At 40.3% G+C, this 16,564-nt stretch overlaps 3 protein-coding genes across 3 annotated transcripts in view; 1 reads left to right on the top strand and 2 right to left on the bottom strand.

Moving 5' to 3' along the window:
* The first annotated feature begins 1,297 nt into the window (after positions 1-1,297).
* On the top strand, positions 1,298-7,707 carry tnr5 (Tumor necrosis factor receptor superfamily member 5). The gene is given in 9 exon segments (NM_001141236.1): positions 1,298-1,439; positions 1,970-2,048; positions 2,216-2,341; positions 2,441-2,587; positions 2,794-2,887; positions 6,174-6,232; positions 6,635-6,733; positions 6,818-6,849; positions 6,958-7,707. Coding segments are annotated over 9 exon segments (1,065 nt in total). The 5' UTR covers positions 1,298-1,379; the 3' UTR covers positions 7,327-7,707.
* Positions 7,708-11,650: 3,943 nt separating this feature from the next.
* Positions 11,651-13,184, bottom strand: LOC106572647 (iroquois-class homeodomain protein IRX-1). The gene is made up of 2 exons (XM_014147013.2): positions 12,961-13,184; positions 11,651-12,727 (listed from the first exon to the last, which is right to left on the bottom strand). The coding sequence occupies exons 1-2, from the start codon at positions 13,165-13,167 to the stop codon at positions 11,954-11,956; spliced, it is 981 nt and encodes a 326-aa protein (XP_014002488.1). The 5' UTR covers positions 13,168-13,184; the 3' UTR covers positions 11,651-11,953.
* A 1,725-nt stretch (positions 13,185-14,909) lies between these two features.
* Positions 14,910-16,564, bottom strand: part of LOC106572639 (ankyrin repeat domain-containing protein SOWAHC) — a 34,180-nt gene continuing 32,525 nt past the window's right edge. Inside the window, exon 16 of the mRNA XM_014147003.2 lies at positions 14,910-15,213. The gene's annotated coding sequence lies outside the window, so the exon portion shown is untranslated. The remainder of the gene's footprint in view (positions 15,214-16,564) is intronic.

Here is a 16,564-nt window from a genome sequence, read left to right as displayed (position 1 = left end):
TTTGAACATGAAAAATTATTAATGAACAAATTTGTCACATTTGGGCAGTCTTGATACAACATTTTGAACAGAAATGCAATGGTTTATTGGATCAGACTAACACTTTGCACATACACTGCTGTCATCTAGTGGCCAATATCCAAATTGCACCTGGGCTGGAATAATACATTATGGCCTTTCTCTTGCATTTCAAAGATGGTACAAAAAAATACAAAAAAACGTATTATCCTTTACCAGATCTAATGTGTTATATTCTCCTACATTCCTATCACATTTCCACAAACTTGTTAGTGTTTCCTTTCAAATGGTACCAAGAAAATGCATATCCTTGTTTCAGGGCCTGAGCTACAGGCAGTTAGATTTGGGTATGTTATTTTTGGCGAAAATTGGGGGTAAAAAGGGGCCAATCCTTAAGAGGTTTTAAGCAAACAAATAAAGGCAAGCAATTACATAGGACAAACATAGGTACAAGTGAAGAGTTTAAGAATTGAAATGTTCACAACTATTGAGATGGAGTTGAGTTTAACTCAACTTGATTGAGGACTGGTTATTTTGAGAGCTGTGTTTCCGTTCTTAGTTATCATCCTGTTTGTTGTTTTGCTTTACAGTTTGTCAACTACTCTCAAGTAAACGCCTCATCCTGATTCCTGGGGATTGTACCGCTACAATATTGTCTGCTACTCACTGAAACCTCCATGGAAAGCGGCTCCCTCACTCCGACACACTAGCGGGGGATTTCCTGCACAAGAGGGGGAACTCCCCCATCTAGTGGAGTGGACGCAACTCAGAGCGCACTAACACGCACGATCTCGCGCCTCTGGCAGTCAGCAGTGGTAGGCCTACCTCCTGTCCATTATAGAAGAGTTCAATGTTGGAAATCACCAATAATCCAGATTCCACGAAATGTTAAATCTACTCAACTGGGCGGTGGTGTCCTAACTGCACCTACGATGGCCTGGCCTCACGGTCTCCTGCATCCCACTGCTGACACCAGTGTAGCAAATGTGGGGAGCGAATGACACTTCCAAACGTGTGTTCTAAATGCAAGCACAAATGACACTCAAATAAAGAAGCTGCTGCTTACTAAACCTACATATAAATTGTTTGTAGACCGGTATGATAAGTAATCCAAGATAACGATGGCATTGTTCACAAAAATCTTCGTAGGCCTACTTGATGGTTTGGGAATAATCGTGCATTCCACATAATCTTGAGTTCCAACATTTTTGTCATTTTTAGGAAATGGTCACATGTGTTTTGGGAATTTCCCTCTCTCAGTTATTTATGCTCAGAGCCCAGCCCACCGCTCAGCTGTTATCGACTGACTTGCTTGTACAGTAGCTGCGGAGTGAATACCTAGAATCTGAGAAGTTGCAAATATGTTGGGTTGTTTCAAGACGAAAAGGATCGAAATGGTTACGCTTTTATTTATGCTGGCGGTAAGTAGGTTTTAGTCTATTATTATGTGTAAATTAAGACATGCCTTCTGCATGCCCACCATTTTCTGTAAGCATACAATAGGCTACACTTTAAATGTATTTAATGACCCTATATTGAGGATGAGTGTTAGGTTTCTTTTGTAACACAAAGTGAGTGTAACACAAAGTGATTGACTAAATGTGTACATTTTGATGCGTTTCTAACCAAGATTCCTAAATGCACAGAAAGCTCATTCAACACACTTTTACTTTCGATTAAGAACACCATTGTCATAGTTAAAGCTGTAATACCTACATTTCATGTTATTTTACTAGCTCGCATCTCATTTGAAACGTTCATGCTGCTATGCTCAGTACTAGAAAAGTAAAGTGAATGGTGGTCTTGTCTAGTCCAGACTCTAGCGCGTGAATCTAGGTACTTTCCACCGCTCCTGAGGTTGAGACAGTTGAGCGGTTGTGACTTGCGACAGTTGACCTGAGGTTTCTAAGAGATCATAATAGGGATTTTTGTACATATATTTTGTTTACAGGTTTTCCCCGTAGTTTACTCCTGTGATCCAGCAACACAGTATGAGAATCATGGGGAGTGTTGTAACAAGTGTGGGCCAGGTAAGGAAGATAACATTCATTATAGCCTATATATACTCCCACTACCTCTTAAATTTTTTTTTTTGTCAAACAGAGTCTGGAGTGAACCCTTGTAGGATGTACACTTAATTAGGCTATAAGAGGTATGTACAGTATTTATTATGATAAAAAATACATTATTTTAATAGGCACAAGGATGTCATCCGACCATAGTGGTTGTTTTGATCCACACTGCATGCCCTGCCAAGAGGATGAATACCAGGAAGCATTCACAGAGAAGATCATCTGCAAAGTGCAACCATACTGTGACCAAAGTGAGACTTGTTATAACGTTTACATATTCAAGGGCATTACTGTTGATCTGCCACATCTGCTTGTAATAACACTACACTTGTATCTCCTTCCTGCCACAGATAAAAACTTTGAGGGCAGTACCAATAGGAGCAAAACAAGCCTCAGCCAATGCATATGTAAGGCAGGACACCACTGTTCCAGTAAAGAGTGCCTGACATGTGTACCACACACTAAATGCGGACCAGGACAAGAGATACTTTCCACCGGTAGAAAACACGTCTTTATCACACTATCAGCAACGATTGAATTCTAGACTAGTGAGCCTGCTATGTATTCAGACATGGACTTTATTGTTCCGTTTCTGTTTCTATTCTATTCTATTACGTGGTTTGAGCTGCTAGAGTTAGGCTACCTGAATTGTGTCATTTGTGAGCGTGTGGTCACTATAGCCGTATGCTGTATATTTTCTCAGGTGACCACATCCGGGACACGGTGTGTCAGGCCTGTCCTGCAAACACCTTCTCCAGTGACAGCTCAGCAGAGAGCAAGTGCAAGCAATGGACAGTGTAAGTACTGAGTTCATTCCTTTTACTAACAACTGTGATGTGTTAAATAATAACAATAGATCTGTTAGTAATACAGTACCAGTCAAAAGTTTGGACACACCTACTCATTCAAGGGTTTTTCTTTATTTTTTACAATTTTCTACAGTGTAGAATAATAGTGAAGACATCAAGACTATGGAATAACACATATGGAATCATGTAATAACCAAAAAAGTGTTAAACAAATTAAAATATTTTATTATGGAGATTCTTCAAAGTAGCCACCATTTGCCTTGATGACAGCTTTGCACACTCTTGGCATTCTTCATGAGGTAGTCACCTGGAATGCATTTCAATTAACAGGTGTGCCTTGTTAAAAGTTAATTTGTGGAATTTCTTTCCTTCTTAATGCATTTGATCCAATCAGTTGTGTTGTGACAAGGTAGGGTTGGTATACCGAAGATAGCCCTATTTGGTAAAAGACCAAGTCCAAATTATGGCAAAAACAGCTCAAATAAGCAAAGAGAAACAACAGTCCATCATTACTTTAAGACATGAAAGTCAGTCAATCCGGAACATTTCAAGAACTTTGAAAGTGTCTTCAAGTGCAGTCACAAAAACCATCAAGCGCTATGATGAAACTGTCTCTCATGAGGACCGCCACAAGAAAGGAAGACCCAGAGTTACCTCTGCTGCAGAGGATTAGTTCATTAGAGTTAACTGCACCTCAGATTGCAGCCCAAATAAATGCTTCACACAGTTCAAGTAACAGACATATCAACTTCAATTGTTCAGAGGAGACTGCGTGAATCAGGCCTTCATGGTCAAATTGCTGCAAAGAAACCACTACTAAAGGACACCAATAAGAAGAAAAGACTTGCTTGGGCCAAGAAACACGAGCAATGGACATTAGACCGGTGGAAATCTGTCCTTTGGTCTGATGAGTCCAAATTTGAGACTTTTGGTTCCAATCGCCGTGTCTTTATGAGACACAGAGTAGGTGAATGGATGATCTCCGCATGTGTGGTTCCCACCGTGAAGCATGGAGGAGGAGGTGTGATGCTGTGGGGGTGCTTTTCTGGTGTGATTTATTTAGAATTCAAGGCACACTTAACCAGCATGGCTACCACAGCATTCTGAAGCGATACGCCATCCCATCTGGTTTGCGCTTAGTGGGACTATCATTTGTTTATCAACAGGACAATGACCCAAAACACACCTCCAGGCTGTGTAAGGGCTATTTGACCAAGAAGGAGAGTGATGGGGTGCTCCAACAGATGACCTGGCCTCCACAATCACCCGACTTCAACCCAAATTAGATGGTTGGACCGTAGAGTGAAGGAAAAGCAGCAAATAAGTGCTCAGAATATGTGGGAACTCCTTTAAGACTGTTGGAAAAGCATTCCTCATAAAGCTGGTTGAGAGAATGCCAAGAGTGCAAAGCTGTCATCAAGGCAAAGGGTGGCTACTTTGAAGAATCACCAATCTAAAAAACATTTTTTTTGGTTACTACCTGATTCCATATGTGTTATTTCAAAGTTTTGATGTCTTCACTATTATTCTACAATGTAGAAAATAGTAAAAATTAAGAAAAACCCATGAATGAGTAGGTATGTCCAAACCTTTGACTGGTACTGTATGTAACATGTAAACTCAGCAAGAAAAAGAAACATCCCTTTTTCAGGACCCGGTCTTTCAAAGATAATTCGTAAAAATCCAAATAACTCCACAGATCTTCATTGTAAAAGGGTTTAAACACTGTTTCCCATGCTTGTTCAATGAACCATAAACAATTAATGAACATGCACATGTGGAACGGTCGTTAAGACACTAACAGTTTACAGGCAATTAAGGTCACAGTTATGAAAACTTAGGACATTAAAGAGGCCTTTCTACTGACTCTGAAGAACACCAAAAGAAAGATGCCCAGGGACCCTGCTCATCTGCATGAGCGTGCCTTAGGCATGCTGCAAGGAGGCATGAGGACTGCAGATGTGGCCAGGGCAATAAATTGCAATGTCCGTACTGTGAGACACCTAAGACAGCGCTACCAGGAGACAGGACGGATAGCTGTCTGTCCTCGTAGTGGCAGACCACATGCAACAACACCTACACAGGTTCGGTACATCCGAACATCCCACCTGCGGGACTGGTACAGAATGGCAACAACAACTGCTCAAGTTACACCAGGAATGCACAATCCCTCCATCAGTGCTCAGACTGTTCGCAATAGGCTGAGAGAGGCTGGACTGAGGGCTTGTAGGCCTGTTGTAAGGCAGGTCCTCACCAGACATCACCGGCAACAACGTCGCCTATGCGCACAAACCCACCGTCGCTGGACCAGACAGAACTGGCAAAAAGTGCTCTTCACTGACGAGTCGCGGTTTTGTCTCACCAGGGGTGATGGTCGGATTTGCGTTTATCGTTGAAGGAATGAGCGCTACACCGAGGCCTGTAATGAGCGGGATCGATTTGGAGGTGGAGGGTCCGTCATGGTATGGGGCGGTGTGTCACAGCATCATCGAACTGAGCTAGTTGTCATTTCAGGCAATCTCAACTCTGTGCGTTACAGGGAAGACATCCTCCTCCCTCATGTGGTACCCTTCCTGCAGGCTCATTCTGACATGGCCCTCCAGCATGACAATGCCACCAGCCATACTGCTCGTTCTGTGCGTGATTTCCTGCAAGACAGGAATGTCAGTGTTCTGCCATGGCCAGCGAAGAGCCCGGATCTCAATCCCATTGAGCACGTCTGGGACCTGTTGGATCGGAGGGTGAGGGCTAGGGCCATTCCCCCCAGAAATGTCCAGGAACTTGCAAGTGCCTTGGTGGAAGAGGGGGGTAGCATCTCACAGAAAGAACAGGCAAATCTGGTGCAATCCATGAGGAGGAGATGCACTGCAGTGCTTAATGCAGCTGGTGGCTGCTGGTGGCTGAACCCCCTTTGTTCAGGGACACATTATTCCATTTCTGTTAGCCACATGTCTGTGAAACTTGTTCAGTTTATGTCTCAGTTGTTGAATCTTGTTATGTTCATACAAATATTTACACATGATAATTTTGCTGAAAATAAACGCAGTTGACAGTGAGAGGACGTTTCTTTCTTTGCTGAGTTTATGTAACATGTATTTTAGCATACTGCAGTTGTAACTGTTAGTCACAATCAATGTAATTATATTTGATTAGTTGGTTGAACAACTTAACAATTTCTTGATTTATTGCTTGATTATTTTTCCACATATTTGACCAATGTTGTTCATAAACTGCACAGTATTCTCAAATACATTCTCCCCATAAAAAAATTCAGTTGTGACAAAGGATCCAAAGCAGAAGCCAATGGGACATCCACCTCTGACATTGTCTGTGGTAAGTACAGGGTCCACACGATGAACGCAACACAATTTACACAAACATTACAACATTTTCCTTCAACCATAATAAATTGGTGACCAATGAAATGTATTCGGTTATTGTCAGTTGACCATCACTTTTTCACAGTAACTCATTCTCCTGAACTGTGCAACATGGTTGTAGGGGACTGTTTATCTGGGTGTTTAAATCACATCACTAAAACCAAAACTTGTGGTGGGGCTGTGTGGAGGAATTTTCTCAGTATTACAGTATTCTGTAGTAGGGCTGGTTACTGTAATAGCCTGTCCTATATACATCTGTCAAAACTAGTGTAAGTAACACATAGGCCGTAGGCATATTGTTGATTGACAATAGTTGGTTGTATTGTTTGTGATGTTCTTTTGATTTATTTTACAGTGTCAGTACCCACATTCTCTGGAAGAATAGCAGGATATTCCTTTGTGGTTGTTGCATTGGTCACGGGTGTTGTGGGTATTATCCTGTGGAAATATAAAGGTATATAACACTCCTTTTATGATGTTATTTGAGTGAAAACTTTACATAGGATTTTTTTAATAATCATATTTTATTGTGTACTAGGTAAACATGGAGAGTCCTACAAGAAAGGAAAGGTATGTTATTTTTCTGAAGTTTCGATCAGCCATGACGGTAATACTGCTATACTTTAGTATTTAGACAAACTAATGCACATAATGCTGACATTGTGTCTTTCGCCATAGGAACCCTGTGTGGAGTGTCTAGGGTGTGAGAGGAGACCTACAGAAGACAGAAACAATGAAGGGAGAAACTCAGAAGGACCTGAAGAGGAAAGGGAACAACTCAAACCTTTGATCCAAAATGGAAAGCCACTATCACCACCATCACCAATATCACAACCATCACCAGGTACTCAAACACCAGTGGAGAATGATGTTAACGACTCTCAAGCCGAGTCTTCTGCTAAAGCTGAAGAGATGACAGAAAATGGACATGTGGTGGCGCAGGAGCAGGGTAAACAACACGATACTTCACAAATGGTATCACATAACCACTCGGCTTCACCCAGTGCCGAACACAATATACAACTGTCAGGTTGTGCATTACCATGAAATATTCATTAAATATTGCTGAGTATTCTGAACATTGTAAACTGTTGTAAAAAGTATTGGTTGTTACTGTATTATGTTATAGAAAGTTTTCATAAGCATACTAGAGTATGCCTTTATTATGTTTTTCTGTTGTAATTACTCTCCTTTGCACTAAACTATCGAAAATAAATGCCACTGCCCACTGGGCGCACACTGGTTAAATCAACGTTGTTTCCACATCATTTCAATTAAATTACATTGAACCAACATGGAATAGATGTTCAATTGATGTCTGTGCCCAGTGGGTGTGTTGGTGAAATGACCAAATCACCCTCTAGTGGCCTCATGGGTGGAATGTTATTAATATTTTTCATAATTAACATTAAAAAAGAAATTTCTGACGAAAATCCAGTGTTTCTATGTTAAATGGTTTTGTTATATTTCAGTCTTCTGTGAATACATTTGAACTCTATTTCTAACCTGATCTCATAGTTTCAAGTCGGGATTTGATGTAATGTGGATGAACGTCTAATTTTGACCCATTAATTCCACAGTTAATTACAGAGTTTAATCCACATGGTTACAGGGTTTAAACAAAAACAACTAAAAGGGTTATGCTTAGGCATTAATTACGAGTGGTTAAGGATAGGGCTATGGTTTGGGGAAATGCGCTGTTTACGTTTGGTATGTACAGTGGCTTGCGAAAGTATTCACCCCCTTGGCATTTTTCTTATTTTGTTGCCTTACAACCAAAAATAGATTTTTGGGGGGTTTGTATCATTTGATTTACACAACATGCCTACCACTTTGAAGATGCAAAATATTTTTTATTGTGAAACAAACAAGAAATAAGACAAAAATATTGAAAACTTGAGCGTGCATAACTATCCCCTCCCCCCCAAAAAAGTCAATACTTTGTAGAGCCACCTTTTGCAGCACTAACAGCTGCAAGTCTCTTGGGGTATGTCTCTATAAGCTTGGCACATCTAGCCACTGGGATTTTTGCCCATTCTTCATGGCAAAACTGCTCCAGCTCCTTCAAGTTGGATGGGTTCCACTGGTGTACAGCAATCTTTAAGTCATACCACAGATTCTCAATTGGATTGAGGTCTGGGCTTTGACTATGCCAAGACATTTAAATGTTTCCCCTTAAACCACTTGAGTGTTACTTTAGCAGTATGCTTAGGGTCACTGTCCTGCTGGAAGGTGAACCTCTGTCCCAGTCTCAAATCTCTGGAAGACTGAAACAGGTTTCCCTCAAGAATTTCCCTGTATTTTGCTCCATCCATCATTCCTTCAATTCTGACCAGTTTCACAGTCCCTGCCGGTGAAAAACATGGGGATGGTATTCTCGGGGTGATGAGAGGTGTTGGGTTTGTGCCAGACATAGCGTTTTCCTTAATGGCCAAAAAGCTCAATTTTAGTCTCATCTGACCAGAGTAACTTCTTCCATATGTTTGGGGAGTCTCCAACATGCCTTTTGGCGAACACCAAATGTGTTTGCTTATTTTTTTCTTTAAGCAATGGCTTTTTTCTGGACAGTCTTCCGTAAAGCCCAGCTCTGTGGAGTGTACGGCTTAAAGTGGTCCTATGGACAGATATTCCAATCTCCACTGTGGAGCTTTGCAACTCCTTCAGGGTTATCTTTGGTCTCTTTGTTGCCTCTCTGTTGAATGCCCCCCTTGCCTGGTCCATGAGTTTTGGTGGGCAGCCCTCTCTTGGCAGGTCTCCTATGGCTTCCATATTCTTTCCATTTTTTAATAATGGATTTAATGGTGCTCCGTGGGAAGTTCAACGTTTCTGATATTTTTTTATTAACCCAACCCTGATCTGTACTTCTCCAGAACTTTGTCCCTGACCTGTTTGGAGAGCTCCTTCGTCTTCATGGTGTCGCTTGCTTGGTGGTTCCCCTTGCTTAGTGGTGTTGCAGACTCTGGGGCCTTTCAGAACAGGTGTATATATACTGAGATTATGTGACAGATCATGTGACACTTAGATTGCACACAGGTGGACTTTATTTAACTAATTGTGACTTCGAAGGTATTTCGTTGCACCAGATCTTTTTTAGGGACTTCATAGCAAAGGGGGTGAATACATATGCACGCACAACTTTTCTGTTTTTTATTTTTAATACTTTTTTTAAGCAAGTTATTTATTTATTTTTCACTTCACCAATTTGGACTATTTTGTGTATGTCCATTACATGAAATCCAAATAAAAATCAATTTAAATAGCAGGCTGTAAGGCAACAAAATAGGAAAAACGCCAAGGGGGGTGAATACTTTTGCAAGGCACTGTACATGGGACAATATGAACAAATTCTAATAGCTCCAAATTTCAAGGAATTAAAAACCTCAATCCAACTATACATTTTGAAGTTCATATACAAATATTGAAAGCATTTATTGAGATCAAAAAAATGTGCAACATGAAAATATTGTCTCATTTCCATTGTGTAATTTATTGACAGTCCCTCACTAGCCCCAGAGATAGGCTATCCAAAGTCAAACCAATTTTGTCAAGGTGGCACACCAGTCAGCTGAAGGTAATTGGCAAAATAATTTGGCTATCTCTTCCCATCTGCAATCACATCAAACCACATCACAAAATAAACTCAGGTTTGAATTCAGGCATGGCCGCTAGCATTTCTTAATGAACCAAATCTAAAGTGAGGCCAAATCAGAAAGTGTAGTCACCCTTTAAAGACGATGCAAACTGACATTTATTTTATTTATTTAACTAGGCAAGTCAGTTAAGAACAAACTCTTATTTACAATGACTGCCTCCCCAGCCAAACCCTCCGCTAACCCAGACGATGCTGGGCCAATTGTGCGCCGCCCAATGGGACTCTCGATCACAGCCGGTTATGATACTGCACGGGATTGAACCAGGGTCTGTAGGTATGCCTCTAGCACTGAGATGCAGTGCCTTAGACCATTTGCGCCACTCGGGAGCCAAATGCAAACTGCCTGCTTTGTTTTTGCATTAAACATTTTATCATTCAAAAATCAAGAAACATTTTGGGGGTCAATTTTCAAGTTAAATTTATAAAGTACAGATCTAATATTGTAGGAGCATACAGTACCCAACCGTTTATCTTACAGTTTTATATTTTGGTGTCAGAGGCATATACTCAGATTTTCCACAAGGAGGAGGTAGTACTTCACTAGAACAGAGCCCTATAAATGTCTCTGACTAGAACCTTGAGGTTTCAGCATCAGTCAGGGGGTGGACTTCAGCCTCTGTCATACTTTTGTGAGAATGTCATGATCTTGGGAGGTCATAATGGTAGGCTACTCAAAGACATTAGCTTGACCTTTTAGATGCTGTAAAAAGTATATTCATGTCACAATTAAAACTAGAAATGAAAATGTCCCATGATTTTGAAGTGTGTGCTTGGATAGAGCATGCTTGGACTAAGGTAATGAGATCAAATTAAATATGTCCACTAGTTTGTGGCAGATTGGGTCCTGTTCTGTCTGGGATTACACCTCATTTGGGCCACTTGTGAAAAGGGCACTACTCAACCCTCTGTGTGTGTCTGGATGTGTGTGTCTCGGGGTGGTGTGAAGGGGCTTCTTTCCTCTCAGGGGTTTTCTCATTATCCCTGGATTAGTGGAGATACAGCCCTTTGAATTGGCATGGAAAACTGGGTGATTAGCAAGGGACAGGATCTCCAGTCTTTCACCTCCAACTCATCTGAATCTCCTTTACCCATCAGACACTGTAGATACTGTATGCTCTCCTGTTGTCTGTGTATGTTAGTTCCTCTCCCACACATAAACACACCACACACACAATCTCTCTCTGCCGGTGGAGGTTTGGAGATGCAGAACACTTAACCGGTTTCCATTTATACTCCCAATAAAGATATAGATTTGTATTACATTATGAATATTTTATACTCATTTAAAGTTCTGCTGTATTATTTTGAACAGACATGCAGTTTATTTTTTTGGTCAATGTGGTCAGTTGCCTAAGGTAGGCCATTGGTGTAGGCCATTATCCCCCTGCATGGACCAACAATGAGTTGACCTAATACATTAATTTTAACAGATCTAGGTTTGATATCTAAATTCTATAATGTTTTATCAATTAAATTATAACCCACTTTTTGTAGATGGTTGTTATTCAACAACAGTCAGCTTGCTTAAACTTCCTAACATTAGATATATTGGCAATATGCATGTTACATGAGTCTGAAACTATAATAAGCTACACGAGAATGTAAAATAATGTAACATTTCATAAGTCGAAATCAGACTGTGGCTTTACCAGACCTTTCCCAACCCAAATAGCCTGCTGTAAGAACTGATCCTTGAAAATAGTGGAACACACACGAAAATTGTATTTTATATTTTGAGGGATTTTATTTTACCAAAATATTTTTGGGTGATAAGACAAATGAAATACGAATTTACAGATTGTTCATCTAAAATATATATACACATATGTACACATAACATAACATGTTCTGTAAGAGTCTTTGGTCTTACAAGTAGCCTAACAGACATATACCCAGCATTTTCCTAGCAAATTAGTCCACGTTTAAACGTCAAAAAGTAGACCCACACCATGGAATTTGGTATTTTAAAGTGCATAAGATGTAAAAATGTGTCCTTGACTGTTTTAAATAGTAAATGCTCTGTTAGAGAATGTGGTGAGCAGGGTATACGGGAATGTACAGTCCGTTCCTTGATGCCCATTCTGCCCAGAATTTGCCAACTTGTGTGCCAGGATGACAAGCACTGTACTGTGGCTTTTTCCCCGTTTCCGATGTCGCTGTTTCTGCCAAAGACCATATTTTGGGTTTTTGACACTCAACGTTATGTTTACTTTCCAGATTAGCTGGAAATGATTTGCGTTCTGTGTCATTCTTTACCACATTTTCAGCATGCGCCGCGAGCCTACTAGCTCTATTGTCGTCGTTTGACTGTTTCACAAGGCGCGCATCCACCGGCTCTGTCGTTGAGTTGGATACTCTATGTCCAATATGCTCATTGTCATCTACGGTTGGAGGATCAATCTCATCTTCGTCGTCCAAACGGCTTTTCTGCAGAGAGCCCTCGCCCTCCTCGTCGTCGCTCTCGCCCTCCTCGTCAGATTTCCCCTTGGACGCCCAGTTTACCCTATTATCCTTCTTCAGTCGTCGCCTGGCGTTGGCAAACCAAGTGGAAACCTGCGTGAGGCTCATCTTGGTTACAATAGCAAGCATGATTTTCTCACCCTTCGTAGGATACGGGTTCTTAAGATGCTCGTTCAACCAGGCCTTGAGCGCGCTGGTGCTTTCCCGGGTAGCCACCTTGGCGACTCTGATCAGGTCATCGGTTGCGCCTGGTCGGTATTGCGGGTAGAATGGACCTCCTCGGCCGAGAAGCGCTTGATGATATGGAGAGACAGCTTTCAGGTCGAAAGAGTTGTTCTGAAAACACAAGAGAACGTGATTAGATTATATGTTTAAATTAGTGCGTAACTGACCACATTGATTTGTTAAGTGTGTAATTACGCATTACATTTAATTGGTGTTAAAAAGGTCTGTAGAATGCTTTCTTTTCCCGACATTGATATGATAAATGATGAATACATTTAGATTATTAGCTGGAAATGTTATTGATTAGGTATACAATAGAGAAAACATATTGTCAAATAACTTACCATGTTCGCAATGTATCTGTGGTGTGGATAGGGGATGAAGTTGTATCCCTGTAGTCTGGAATATGCCAAAGGTACCCCAGCCATCGCAGCAAGATAAGGGGCTTGTTGCTGTTGTACCCCAGCTGGACCTCCCAAAAACGGTATCTGATATCCAGCGGGCATGTTGATATTTCTCTCAAAGAAGTTGCCTGTTTGTGACGCAGGCATCCTTAGGTCCTGGCTATTAGAGCTTGAATGAAAGTAATGTGCACCCTCACCACCTCTAAATATACCCCTATCCAGTCATGGGCGGTTCTTAACCGCGGTGATTGACAGTTACGTTCAAAATACCTCGCTTTCACTCGCACCAAATCCCATCAAAGGAGAACTCCGCTGTTTCTTTTAACGGTTTCTTATAGGCCTGTGTAAAACGTATCTCAAACCAATAATTTCTATGGTGAGAGACGAATAATGAAATTTCATTTGAATTTCACAGTTTTGTTCTAATGCGGAGGATACTAGAAACGGGAATCTCTCATAATTCACTTAGCCTACTATTTGTTGTCACAATACCATCTATAATGTTAGGTTCTTTATAGATCCTTAACTATTAATTTATTGTAGGCCACCAGTTTTATCAATGTCATCACCCGTCCTCATACATATTTTTTCAGTTACAAATATGCCAAAAAGTAAATTACTTTATTTAAAAAATCTAATTGAATTAAGTGCATTTCAGGCAAAAAATAAACAACTGCATTTACAAAATAAACAATAATAATGGAAAGTTGAGAGAAACTGTTGTAAACGTACATTCATTGTTACTATAGCCTAATAGCATCGAATTTGACATTATGTTTGTGCAACACTCACTGTAGGATAATAAAATGACTTGAATAGGATTAACACCAGGCAGACCCTAGGTCTCTTGTCTGACGATCAGACTTCTGTTTGAAATTGAAGTCTGAACATGTAGCTGTGAATTGAATTAGCCAACTGAATTAGCCTAATGACGTTAACACATTTCCAGGCTTCTTTCCATGACCATTGACGGAAACTGTGATGTCTTCAATATAGTTTTATTTAGATTTGTCCGAGGTTTCATCTAATGTTTTTCGATTGAATTAGGCTATTGGTTTCTGTATCCTACATTTCCCTCAACGGAAACAAAAACATGTAGGCGTTATGCTGATATTTATTAATTTAACATCGAAAAAAATCGAACATATTTTGTAAGATACCAATTTACTATTCCTATTTAACAACTGTGGGGTGGTTATGTTTTGGGTGTCATTGGGGCAATGGCTTACCTGCCTTAGCCTGGCGATACCCCAGAACTATTTTGTTAATTTATTGTGATTGAACAATAACAGACTTCCCTTTACATGTCGGATGGTTTTGTTGTGGCTTCAGCATATCGTTTCAATGGGGCTAATTAAAAGCTGTTAAGTAAAACAGGTGTTACTAATGTATATGATAATTACGAGATAACAAATGGTAATGTAGGGAGCTTGAAGGATTGTTAAAGATACGAGAAAAATATTACAATTCTTATTCCACTGCCCTTTCATCTTCTCCAAAGGGACATTGGTTGAAGAAGAAGTTTTTACTTGACGATGGTCGTATTATGTGGTGGTTTGGTTTCAACCTTTTGAGCGTAGCTCCTGCTAAGTAGGTCTCTCTAGGTCATTTCTAAAAGGGTGAATTGTTAAAGTATAAAACAATCAGAGGAAAAGTGTAGCCATGCATAAAAGTCTCAAATAAATTAACAATCCATAGACTAACTACATACCCTATGACTTCTTTATTTATCGAAATAATTTTATTAACGTAAGATCAATTTGAAACAGAAGACTTGACCGGCATCTGCTATTAGCAGAATGCACTTCACTCATCTTGATTTACATTTTCACATTATGCTGAACGTTGTGGATATCCAATATTTCACAGATTTTGTTATAAAAATATGTTTTTTATTTGTGTGTGTGGGTGGTGGTGGGGGGGGGGTGAGAAGATATGTATAACTGGTACAATGGGTTGACTGGAGAACAAAGAGTCAGAGGCTTAGCTAATGTCATCGGTACATCTCAGGAGACAAACAGCTCAGGGCAGTGGCTTTTGTCTGACTTGTAGACGCTTTCAAATATTTTCCTCTTTTGCAGCTACAACGCAGGTTTTGGTCTCCTTCTGACAGGTTGGATAGGTATTGTTTGCTCTTAGGATGTCCCTCGATTGCGCAGAAAAGTGTCCAAATGGAGGATTGTCCTCAGTTCCCTGTGAGATACAGTATACAAGATAAGATTAATGATAGTCTATTGTGAGTGTTAAATGACCAGCACATGCAACTTTTGGCTGGTTACAAGATCAGGTGAATGGAAATGTTTCAACATCTGTCCTCTGTTTCAACCCCCTTTAGACAAGACAAGTACCTTAGTCCATCAGAGATGGATTGAGGGTTCCCCTCTAGTCGACTGGAAGCCTCAATGATGCCTTTAATTTCCTATTCTCATACACACACATAGTTATATATATATATATATATAACTATTGTACCATTGTACCAGTTATATATATGTAACTGGTACAATGGTTTGACTGGAGAGCAAAGAGTCAGAGGCTTAACTATGTCACTACAGTTAACAGTGGGTCTAAACCGTGGGCCTCTGATTGAGCCCAGTAGAAGACCCATGCAGGACAACAGTACGAGCCCCCTTTCTCTATTGGAACTCTCAATGATGCCTTTAATATCCCATTCTCATATATAAAGTATCCTATATCTGTGTTCAGGGTGGCAGGTATCCTAGCTGTTAAGAGCGTCGGGCCAGTAACTGAAAGGTTGCTGGTTCAAATCCCCGAGCCGACAATGTGAAAAATTGGTCGATGTGCCCGTGAGCAAGGCACTTAACGCTAATTGCACCTGACAGTTGCTCTGGATAAGAGCGTCTGCTAAATAACTGAAATGTAAATGGCCTCTGATTGAGGAGAAGATCGCGGACCATGACAACAGTGCGAGTCCTGATCAGCTGGTAACAACAATGGTCTTAGGTGTGAGTTCAATTTCTGGCTATCACCTCCTGCTGAGTTGACCCAACAAAAGGCCTACAGATGTAGGATCTTAATTTGACCAGTTTCTCACAGCAAGAAAATAATCCTCGGCAACTGGAAATGTGGATTATAATTAATGGATATTTTTGTAAGGGTTGATACATTTTTAGTTAGGGCAAATCAAGTCTGAAATATTAAAGTGGAAATTACAAAATGTAGAACCCTTTTTAAACCTTGAATACACTGCAAGTTAGCATTTCCTGCTGTGCAGGAAATTTCCTGCAACAACAGGGTGATCAAATTAAGATCCTATATCTCTGTAAGTATGTCAACACAACAAAAGTTTGAAGGGAATCCACAGAGTATTCAACACCTAGTCCTTGTTAGTTTAAAAAAAAACATCCAGATACCTGTACTTCTTATAATGGAGAGGGAAAGTGGTAAGTAGAAGGTAAATCTGGACATTTGGCATTAAGAGGGAATGGAATACAATTATAAAATGCTTTCTATTTGAATATAATTCACCCAAATACAGAATGAATCACTACTGATATAATCTAATCATAGGAGGCAAGAGACA

This window comes from Salmo salar, chromosome ssa15 (assembly GCF_905237065.1).
Source record: "Salmo salar chromosome ssa15, Ssal_v3.1, whole genome shotgun sequence".
In the NCBI taxonomy this organism is placed as follows: Eukaryota; Metazoa; Chordata; class Actinopteri; order Salmoniformes; family Salmonidae; genus Salmo; species Salmo salar.
The sequence above is the reverse complement of the archived record's forward strand: the minus strand, read 5'-3'. Positions and strand labels throughout refer to the sequence as shown.